This window comes from Oncorhynchus mykiss, chromosome 26, assembly GCF_057628025.1.
Source record: "Oncorhynchus mykiss isolate SJ-2025 chromosome 26, ASM5762802v1, whole genome shotgun sequence".
Lineage (NCBI taxonomy): Eukaryota > Metazoa > Chordata > Actinopteri > Salmoniformes > Salmonidae > Oncorhynchus > Oncorhynchus mykiss.
In genome coordinates, this window is record NC_143047.1 from 8959315 (window position 1) to 8971563 (window position 12249).

The window sequence follows — 12249 nt, forward strand, 5'->3', positions numbered from 1 at the left end:
GAAACACTTCTTTTTAAACATCTTGAAGCAAGACTTTGGTTGAATTGGTCAACATCTACGACTATTTTGCAATTTACCAGTATTCTGAGCAACGACAGCGTCTGTCAGCCGACATTATATAAACTGCAGGTCTATCATGTTGACAACAGATTGATCCTGGGCCATCCTGCAGTCCTTCACCATGGCACCTGTCTTTGTGCTGTCCATTTTCATCGCTGTTCTCTGCTCAGTTCAGGGCCGATCTACAGGGGTAAGGGTCCATCCGAGACTATTGAGAAACGGCTGTGCATGATGATGAATTATGTGCATTTTAAACACATTTGTACATATTTCCTTCTGCTGTTTTGCCATACAGAAAGCGTCATATGAATGGAGTGAAGAGGACATTGGTATGCTCATCCTGTATTTATAAACATTGAGCTATTGCATGACATTGTATTGGACATTGTATCATCTAAATATCGTGTTTCATAAACGAAATCCGTTTTTTATGAATCATTCATTGTTATAATGTAAATGACATATATTATCTTATTAAAATGTGAGTTATTAGGGACACAGTTGCATTTAAGCACATTTTTTATTCTATTCCACAGACGGCACTAGCACCAACAGCATTGAGGAGGATGAATACTCTGTTTCAACGCTCATTGAGAAGGCCAACAGAAATCTTGGTACGGAAGCCTGTACATTCCTACTCTGTATTTAATGGCATCAAGAATGGATAGCAGATAACCTTCACTTGGTGTTGTTTTCTAGGACAAAGACTTGATGAGCCACTAGTCATGTTTGGGGACATTGCAGTAGATACTGGGTTCATGAACGCTGACCCCTGCACAGCTCGCGGATGCAAGTGGCAGAAGTCCTCTGATGGGAACGTTTACGTGCCCTTTGTGATCTCTAATCAATACTGTAAGTATTTTGTTCTCTGAAACGTGTGTGTGTGTGTGTGTGTGTGAGTGTGAGTGTGAGTGTGTGTGTGTGTGTGTGTGTGTGTGTGTGTGTGTGTGTGTGAGTCTGTGTGTGTGTGTGTGTGTGTGTGTGTGTGTGTGTGTGTGTGAGTCTGTGTGTGTGTGTGTGCCTGTGATTATAGAGTTTCTGATTTCTTATTTCTTATTGCTCCATTGAGCAGCAGCCCGGGAGAGGTCCGTAATTGAAGGCGGGCTGCAAACCTTTGCTGCATCAACCTGCATCCGATTCTTTCCCCGAACCAATCAGAGGGACTTTGTGGACATCCAGTCTCAGTCAGGGTATGACCACTGCACATTCCATTACTAGGCCTGTTATACTTGTCTTTTGCCACTCTTATTTACTTAGTAATTACGTGACAATTTACTTGACTGTTTTATTGCATAAAGATAATACTTTATCACTTTTAGAAATAACATTTGTCTTCCGTATGCACCCTTGTTTGTAGCTGTTTCTCGTTTATTGGACGCCGGGGCAATGGCCAGGTCGTGTCTCTGAGTAGGAACGGATGTGTCTTTCTGTCTGTGGTGCAGCATGAACTGCTGCATGCCTTGGGCTTCAACCATGAGCAAACACGCAGTGACCGCGATAGCAATGTTCAAATCCTGATGCAGAACATTATTCCTGGTTAGTGCTTTATCATGCTTTATAATACTTTTTTTTTTTTACATAATTTCATAGGGAAATAATAATTTAGATTGTGCACAATATTCTTCCTGCCCCTTTTGAGTAAGAAATCTTAGTAACACTTTTATAACTTTAATGGGAAAGCCTTATTAAACTATTTATAGTGCACTACTATTTGAATAGAATAATAATACATTAGTATTTCATTATTTGTAAACATGTAGAAACATTGAGAAGAATTATAAGCTTTACAATTAATATGCATTTACACTATTCATAATCATCTGTAAAACATTTCTTTACAAGAGTGAATGTTATTATACTGTGTAAGAAAATGATTTATCATACATTTTCCATCCTAGGAATGGAATTCAATTTCAGAAAGATCAACACGATTAACTTGGGGACTCCTTATGACTATAATTCTGTCATGCACTACTCAAGGTAAATTAAAGAAATTCATTTAAAGGTTTTCTTAACTACGATAACAGCTGGAATGTTACATGGCTAAAATAAGAGAAATCCTTTTCCCCTTTCATAGTCTACTCATGTCATCCTCTAATTTCAATTGATAGCTTCAGAGTTTTCTGTCCTATGTTCTCTGGTTCCAGGTTTGCCTTCTCCAGGAACAGGCAGCCCACCATTCTTCCAATCCCTGACAATAATGCAGTTATTGGCAGGGCAACTCAGATGAGCCCCATTGATATTCTGCGGATCAATCGTCTCTACAACTGCAGTAAGTGCTATTTTAGGAATACCTGTTTATTATAACTGTGAAGGATAAAAGTTGTGATTATTGTACCTGCCTGTAAGCTTCACCCCACCGTTGCTCAATCAATGACAAATATTTGGGAATATAGTATTTGAAATGAAGTATGTATTCTAATTATAATTGTATTTTCTCTTTCCCTTCTCTTTTACTAGCGGGACAGCAGTTAGACTTGATTTGACAAGTGCGATGGTAGAGCGTCTGCTGAGGATTGGAACTGCAGTTATAGCTTGCTTTTCAACTTTGAACATGAACTCAATAAACAAACTATACGTTATGCTGAAAGCATGAATTGAGACGTAGATAAGCATTGTTTTCTGTATATCAGATCTGGTATGGCTTATCATAGATAGAACATTGGTATGGCAAAAGAATGTACTGCAGACTACTGAAACATTATCACAATAAACATGTGTAGTAATGTGTATTTGATAGTCTCTGTTTTTTGAGGGCTTATGTTTATTATTCTGATTGCAAATGGTACATTGATGGTGATTATCATATAATGTGCATAGGTGTCTAAGTGGTTTCGTGAGTAAAACTGAAACCTTTTGTATTTTTTAGGTCGAGTTAACAAGGCTATCTCACCAAAGCCTACAGCAATAACACTCGTCCAAACTCCCACATGCACAGAAAATCCTTTATTACACAGGACAACAAAATCATTTTACATTCTGTTACTTTTACATTTCGGAAGTCTGAAACAATGACATGAGCTTAAAAAACATTGTAGAGGGAGTGTCCAGTACAGTCAAGGATAGTAGCCTATTCATTTTCTTCAGTAACACTTAACTAAGAGGTTGAAATTGTAAAGGGTTTATAAAGGGTTTATAATTACATGATGAATCATTATTTAAATAATTTGAAAATGCATTTATGAACCATTAATAAACAGTTGTATCGCATTGGTCAGAATAGTGCAATAACTAGTCAGTGTTTGCCAAATAGTGAGCCAATATCTACCTACAGTTATTAACACGTTATAAATGCACTTACACACGCTTATAAGATGAACCCTTGTGTATCATTATGCAACCTTATTTTCAATAGTTGCACAGTTGAACAATAGTTATTTTCTCACTTGTGGGTGTGATGCATTGATGCTCTGTCCCAGGAACAGAAGAGGTTGGTATAAATGATGACCTGGCCAAATGTACATCCAGGACATTATTCAATTATCGTTCCTAATAAATTACCCCTTACCAGATTATATCAACACACTTACCACTGCTCAGTGATAGTCCACGTGTGGCGAACGCTCTGGTGTTAAATGGTAACTGTAATGCCTTTGGTTGGTGAAACAGCGGAGGGGGTATCTTCTCACAACGTTGAATGTTTTGGTCTTCATACCCACCATTCATTGACGAAATATTTTGAACAAAGTGTTGAATCTTTTCTCATTTACAGTACCAGTCAAAAGTTTTGACACACTTACACACTCAAGGTTTTTTTTTTTTACTATTTTCTACATTGCAGAATAATAGTGAAGACATCAAAACTATGAAATAACACATATGGAATAATGTAGTAACCAAAAAGTGTTAAACAAATCAAAATATATTTTATATTTGAGATTCTTCAAAGTGGCCCATTATTATTAGTGTCCTTTAATAGGAGTTTATTTGCAGCAATTTGACCATGAAGGTCTGATTCATGCAGTCTCCTCTGAACAATTGATGTTGTGATGTGTCTGGTACTTGAACTCTGTGAAGAATTTATTTGGGCTGCAATTTCTGAGGCTGGTAACTCTAATGAACTTATCCTCTGCAGCAGAAGTAACTCTGGGACTTCCTCTCCTGTTTCGGGCCTCATGAGAGCCAGTTTCATCATAGTGCTTGATGGTTATTGCGACTGCACTTGAAGAAACTTTCAAAGCCCTTGAAATTTTCCAGATTGACTGACCTTCATGTCTGAAAATATTGATGGACTGTTATTGCCATAATATGGACTTGGTCTTTTAGCAAATAGGGCTATCTTCTGTATACCAGCCCTACCTTGTCTGTCACGCCCTGACCTTAGTATACTTTGTTTTCTTTATTGTTTCGGTTAGGTCAGGGTGTGACATGGGTGATGTATGTGTTTTTGTACTGTCTAGGGGTTTTGTAGGTTTATGGGGTTGTTTACTATCTAGGTGTTTATGTATGTCTATGGTTGCCTAGATTGGTTCTCAATTAGAGGAAGCTGTTTATCATTGTCTCAAATTGGGAACCATATTTAGGCAGCCATCTTCTTTGGGTATTTCGTGGGTTATTGTCTATGTCTATGTCTAGTTGCCTGTGTCTGCACTAGTATTGTTATAGCTTCACGTTCGGTTTGTTGTTTTGTATAGTTTGTTAAGTGTTCTTCGTCTTCATTAATGTATGTATTCATCTTACGCTGCCTTGGTCTCCTCCATACAACGAACGTGACATTGTCACAACACAACTGATTGGCTCAAACGCATTAAGAAGGAAAAAAATTCCACAAATGAACTTTTAACTAGGCACACCTGTTAATTGAAATGCATTCCAGGTGACTACCTCATGAAGTTGGTTGAGAGAATGCCAAGAGTGTGCAAAGCTGTCATCAAGGCCAAGGGTGGCTACTTTGAAGAATCTCAAATATAAAATATATTTTGATTTGTGTAACACTTTCTTGGTTACTACATGATTCCATATGTGTTATTTCATAGTTTTGATGTCTTCATTATTATTCTGCAATGTAGAAAATAGTAACGATAAAGAAAATAAACTTGAATGTGTAAGTGTGTCTGTTTGTCTCAGCTCTGAGTGAACTCTCAAATCATCTGTAAATGATTTACCCACATGTATAACTGCTAAAAGTATAACTTATTTTAAAGTGACAGACCTACAAACATGTATAACTGAGTTATCAACATTTATAACTGCTAAAATTATACCATATTTTAAAGTGGCAATCCACTGACCATTAACAAATGAGTTACCAACATTTATAACTACTGAAAAACTACTTTTAAAGAAAGTGGAAACCTGCTGACCATTTATGAATGAGATGCAAATATTTATAACAGCATATAAACTCCCCAATCATGCAATACATAGTAAGAACAAAATGTAATTTAATAGAAGGATACATTGGGAAAATGATTTCAATTGCGGTGTCTCAATCTGTAGCCTGTCATTGGTAGTGAGTAGCTTAGCTAATTCAGACCAACATTGGGGTGTCTTTTTCTCCCATTTTTAACATTACAAGTCAGACTATAAATTGACAACAGATTAACTATTTAAAAATACAACACTAACATAGGGTCTCATGGTCCCCTTCTGTGTCTTCATCTGTTTCTTTCTTGTTAAGCATTTTCCCATCCTGGAGTCTGAGACCTTATGGGAATATGTGGGAGAGAAGAGGAATATATGACAATTTAGCATAGCACAGCTACACATAACTCTTATCCTCATTATCAGGATTTATACAAGTTAGTCTTAGCTAGTTATGTTATCCACTGCTAGCTAATAATAATAATATTAATAATATCTAGCTATTGTTTAACATTACTTGCTAACACTAATATCTAGATACCACAGATTAAAGGGGTTAGCTAGTCATCACAATTTTTGCTAATACACTAGCTAGTAAGTTAGTGTTAAAATTGGAACCACTAGTGTACTGTAGTGCTGAGCGATTAACCAAAACGTTGGTTATTTTTAATTTTTTAAACAACTTATTGACTGACATAGGTTAAATCTTTTTCAGTGAGCTTGATGTGCAGTTTCTGTATAGATAAATCAGATGAAGCCTGAACTGTGCGATGTAATATGAACTTGCTTGTTTATGTTACGATCGTCGTATACATAAGCGTACCAAGGCGCAGCGTGAATAGAGTTCCACATACTTTATTACAAAAGTGAAACTTAACAAAAACATCAAAGAATCAACGAACATCCAGTACAGAGCGCACATAGGCACTAACTGAAACACAAACAAACAACATCCCACAAATGCAGGTGGGAAAGAACCAAACTAAGTATGATCCCCAATTAGAGGCAACGATCATCAGCTGCCTCCAATTGGGAACCATACTCACACCAACAAAGAAGTACTAACGATTAGAAACACCCCCGAGTCACGCCCTGACCTAGGGCGTGACAGTATATAACCTTTTTCGGTAAGACAGATCCGAAAACTTACCGAAAAATAACCTTTTTCGGTAAGACAGATCTTCCAAAGGTGGTGGAGTGGCAATTTTTACCAAGGAACACCTTCAGTGCTCGGTTGTCTCCACCAAAACAATTTGATTTTCTGGTTTTAAGCATTAAACTTTCAAATAGCTCTTTGTTGACTGTTGCTGGGTGTTATTATCGTCCTCCATCAACACCGGCCTGTACCCCACCTGCCCTAATCTCTCTCCTGGCCCCGTACACTAAGTCTGAATTTGTCCTGCTAGGTGAGCAAAACTGGGACAAGCTTAAACCACCTGAACAAGTCCTAAAGCAATGGGACTCCCTGAATCTTTCTCAGACTATCACCAATCCTACAAGGTATGACTCCAAACACCCAGAAAAGGCTACTCTCCTTGATGTTATCCTCACAAATAATCCTGATAGGTATCAGTCTTGTGTTTTCTGTAATGTGATCACTGTTTTACCGCCTGTGTTCACATAACTACTCAGTGAAACAACTTGTCCTGATTTGTAATAGACACTTGCTAAAAACCTTAATGAGCAAGCCTTCCTTCATGACCTGGCCTCTGTAAATTGGTATAGAATCAGCTTGATCCCCTTTGTTGAAGATGCTTCGACCATCTTGTTTGATATTTTCAGTGATATTGTCAACAAACACGCCCCCAAAAAGAAAATGATAATTAAAAACAGGTTCTTCCCCTGGTTCGACCGTGATCTTTCATAGTCAAGAATTCCATTTGGCTCAGCACACGCATACTCAAGCTGACTGGCTCTCGTTCAGGAAAATGAGAAATAAGTGCACTCAGGCTATCCAGATGGCCAAAGTTAGTTACTTTAAGGAGCAGTTCTCTCTCTGTGGGTCTAACCCCAAGAAGCTCTGGAAAATGGTTAAAGACCTGGAGAATAAACCCTTCTTCTCATAGCTGGTCATGTCCCTTAATGTTTTTTATGAATGACCTTTTTTTTTATGGAATATTTAAACATAACATATACTTGCAGTGAAGCCGCTCAACAACTACATCACATTAGTCATCTAACAGACTCCCATCCAGAGAGACACACAGAAGCAACCAGGGTCAATGCCCTGCTCAAGGGTACGTCGACAGATCTCCCACAAGGTCAATAACAGAGACCCGAACCAGCAATCCATCAGCCCTTAACGTTGATGACGTGGTTGCTACTGACAAGGAGCACAAGACTGAGCTCTTTAATCACCACTTCATAAAGTCAGGATTCCTATTTGACTCAGTCATGCCTCCTTGACCGTCCAAAATGTCCCAATCCCCCATCCCCCCGATGCTCCTCCTTCTTTTTTCCCTGCCCCGCTACAAAGTTTCTCCCTGCAGGCCGTCACTGAGTCCGAGGTGCTAAAGGAGCTCCCTAAACCTGACCCAAAAAACATCTGGGTCAGATGATTTAGACACTTTCTTCTTGTTGGTTCCCGTTTTTCTGTGCTCCGTTTCATTTAATTAACAAATAAGGAACACTCAAAATGTGCACTTATAAATCATAACTATTTTAATCAAAAAACAGCTGTAGACAGAAGTCAAAGATCAAATATCACACATACAACTGATGTCTCTCCTGAGTTCTGCCCCATAGTAAAAGTCCCAAGTTATTTTATTAAGCCTGAAGTTCAGATGTTCTTTACCATTCGGCCATCAGATTTGCCATCAATGCTCCTTATAGGACACATCACTGCACTCTATACTCCTCTGTAAACTGGTCATCTCTCTATACATGTCGCAAGACCCATTGGTTGATGCTGATTTATTAAACCCTCTTAGGCCTCACCCCCCCTATCTGAGATATCTACTGCAGCCCTCATCCTCCACATACAACACCCGTTCTGCCAGTCACATTCTGTTAAAGGTCCCCAAAGCACACGCATCCCCGGGTTGGAATGAGCTGCAACAAACACTCGAACTGGACAGTTTTACCTGGATCTCTTCATTCAAAGACTCAACCATGGACACTCTTACAGACAGTTGTGGCTGCTTTGCATCATTTATTGTTGTCTCTCCCTTTTTGCCCTTTGTGCTGTTGTCTGTGCCCAATAATGTTTGTACCATGTTTTGTGCTGCGACCACGTTGGGCTGCTGCCAGGTTGTGTTGCTAGCATGTTGTTGTCATATTGTGTTGTGATTTAAACTTGTCCTGTCTTTGCGGAGCAAACACAGACTGAGAGAAGAAAGAACAGGCGATTGAGAGTGATAGAAAGCAGTTGCTCCCTGAGCCTGAAAATGCTTGATCTAAGTGATTGATAGTTGTATACAGTGCCTAGTCATATACAGTGCCTTCAGAAAGTATTGAGACCCATTGACATTTTCCACATTTTGATAGGTTAAAGCTGTATTCTAAAATTGATTAAATTGTTTTTTTCCCTCATCAATCTACAGACAATACCCCATAATGACAAAGCTAAAACAGGTTTTTACAATTTTAGCTTTTTATAAAAACAAAAAAAACTGAAAGATCACATTTATATAAATATTCAGACCCTTTACTCAGTACTTTGTTGAAGCACCTTTGGTAGTGATTACAGCCTCGAGTCTTCTTGGGTATGACGCTACAAGTTTGGCACATGTGTATTTGGGGAGTTTCTCCCATTCTTCTCTGCAGATCCTCTCAAGCTCTGTCGGGTTGGATGGGGAGCAATGCTGCATAGCTATTTTCAGGTCTCTCCAGAGATGTTCGATGAGGTTTAAGTCCGGGCTCTGGCTGGACCACTCAACTCCTGCGTTGTCTTGGCTGTGTGCTTAGGGTCATTGTCCTGTTGAAAAGTAAACCTTCATCCCAGTCTGAGGTCTTGAGCTCCCTGGAGCACGTTTTCATCAAGGAACTCTCTGTACTTTGTTCCGTTCATCTTTGCCTCGATCCTGACTAGTCCCCCAGTCCCTGCCACTGAAAACATCCCCACAGCATGATTCTGCCACCACCATGCTTCATCCTGCAGCATAAACTCCAAAAAGTTCTGGGACACTGTAAAGTCCATGGAGAATAAGAGCAGCTCCTCCCAGCTGCCCACTGCACTGAGGCTAGGAAACACTGTCAACACCGATAAATCCACAATAATTGAGAACTCCAATAAGCACTTTTCGACGGCTAGCGATGCTGTCCACCTGGCCACCACCTACCCTGGTCAACAGCCCTGCACCCCCCACAGCCACTTGCCCAAACCTCCCTCATTTATCCTTCACCCAAAACCAGATAGCTGATGTTCTGAAAGAGCTGCAAAATCTGGACCCCTACAAATCAGCAGGACTAGAAAATCTCTTTCTAAAATTATCAGCCGAAATTGTTGCAACCCCTATTACTAGCCTGTTCAACCTCTCTTTCGTATCATCTGAGATCCCCAAAGATTGGAAAGCTGCCGAGGTCATCCCCATACCAGCATCACTACTCTGGACGGTTCTGACTTAGAATATGCGGACATCTACAAATACCTAGGTGTCTGGTTAGACTGTAAACTCTCCTTCCAGACTCACATTAAGCATCTCCAATCCAAAATTTAATCTAGAATCAGCTTCCTATTTTGTATCAAAGTATCCTTCACTCACGCTGCCAAACATACCCTCGTAAAACTGACTATCCTACCGATCATTGACTTCGGCAATTTCATTTGCAAAATAGCCTCCAACACTCTACTCAGCAAATTGAATGCAGTCTATCACAGTGCCATCCGTTTTGTCACCAATGACCCATATAGTACCCACCACTGTGACCTGTATGCTCTCATTGGCTGGCCCTCGCTTCATATTCATCACCAAACCAATTGGCTCCAGGTCATCTATAAGTCTCTGCTAGGTAAAGCCCCGCCTTATCTCAGCTCACTGGTCACCATAGCAGCACCCACACATAGCACGCACACCAGCAGGTAATTTTCACTGGTCACCCCAAAAGCCAATTTCTCTTTTGGCCACCTTTCCTTTCAGTTCTCTGCTGCCAATGACTGGAACGAACTACAAAAATCACTGAAGCTGGAGACTCATATCTCCATCACTAACTTTAAGCAGCAGCTGTCAGAGCAGCTCACATATCACTGCAACTGTACATAGTCTATCTGTAAATAGCTCATCCAACTACTTCATCCCCATACTGTTATTTTTTTTTGTTGCTACTTTGCACCCCAGTATCTCTACTTGCACATTCATCTTCTGCACATCTATCACTCCAGTGTTTAATCACAAAATTGTAATTATTATACCACGATGGCCTATTTATTGCCTTACCTCCCTCATCTTACCTCATTTGCACACACTGTATATATACATTTTTCTATTGTGTTTTGACTGTATGTTTTGTTTATTCCAAGTGTAACTCTATCTTGTTATTTGTGTCGCACTGCGTTGCTTTATCTTGGCCAGGTCGCAGTTTTATATGAGAACTAGTTCTCAACTTGCCTACCTGGTTAAATAAAGGTTGAAATAAAATAAATAAAAAAATCGTAGGGATTGTGTCAGGTTTCCTTCAGATGGACAGATCTCACAAATTCGGGGGAATTTCTCCGAAACCAGCAAACCACACCAATATTATGGCTTGAAATCTTCAGCTGAAGCCTTCATTCCTGGAACAAATAAGTGTACCAATGCATCATCAGAGTTTCAAAAGTGAGGCAAGGCACGTCATGCGAGTTGACCATTGGTCTGAAAACCAACCATTTCTGTTCCTGGGGACAGCAACAATTCATCACACACAAAAGTGAGAATGATTAAATAACCGTTAATAAAGGAATAACAAATCCTTGATAAACCCTTTATAAATGGAATCTTATTGTAAAGTGTTAAAAACAAATTCAATACTTATGTCAATTTCTTAAAAACTTCTGATAATTGGGTCGGTTGCTCTTCTATGACCTTGCTGGAAACCTGCACAATCTTATCCAGTCTGTTCTTGATGCACATGTTCAAATGACTAAACCAGGCCACCATTGAGATAGAGTGAGTATATAAACACAACAGTAAGGAGATATAGCTACTTTCAGCCCCCATCCATACTTTATAAGCCCTATTCTGATCTGCACAACATGGGCCTCTTTCATGAAGCTAATGTAATATCTATGTTGAATGAGAGAACCCACTGACACGTAATGAAGTATGTGGGCTGCCAACAAAGATTTCCCAGCAGCAGATATTACATGAGAAGATTTCACAGTATGTTATTGTGGTCCCTTGTAGCTCAGTTGGTTTTTCTGCCACTTACAACACTAGGGTTGTGGGTTGGATTCCCACAGGGGACCATTGCGAACGAAAACATATTCACTCACTTCTGTAACTTGCTTTGGACAGAAGTCAAAGATCAAATATCACACATACAACTGATGTCTCTCCTGAGTTCTGCCCCATAGTAAAAGTCCCAAGTTATTTTATTAAGCCTGAAGTTCAGCCCTAGTGATGTCACAGCATACGTCATTACCTTCTACTCAGACTTGCTGTTAACATTAGGCAACAGTTTCCACAAAGACAAACATTAAGGGTAGTATTTCAACATGGATTTCATAACATAAACCACTTTCTGGGAGTTTGCATAACAGGCTCAACCTGCCAAATGCCATCTGCATCTGTCATTTTTGCATAACGTTCACTGATACCTATGCAACCTCCAAACTGGACTGCAGTAGAGTTTGTATATGGTGTTACTGACCAAATTCTCAAGTGACCATATAATGAGACCCCATAATTAGTTCTTGAAAACGAATATGGCTGCCAGTAAAACATAGGATCAAAATATACTACAAAATAT

At 39.4% G+C, this 12249-nt stretch overlaps 1 protein-coding gene across 1 annotated transcript; it reads left to right on the plus strand.

Moving 5' to 3' along the window:
• The first annotated feature begins 147 nt into the window (after positions 1-147).
• Positions 148-2790, plus strand: hce23 (High choriolytic enzyme 1). The gene is given in 9 exon segments (NM_001165111.1): positions 148-250; positions 356-389; positions 597-674; positions 760-912; positions 1133-1250; positions 1418-1596; positions 1959-2040; positions 2208-2332; positions 2521-2790. Coding segments are annotated over 9 exon segments (864 nt in total). The 5' UTR covers positions 148-181; the 3' UTR covers positions 2547-2790.
• Positions 2791-12249: the final 9459 nt, after the last annotated feature.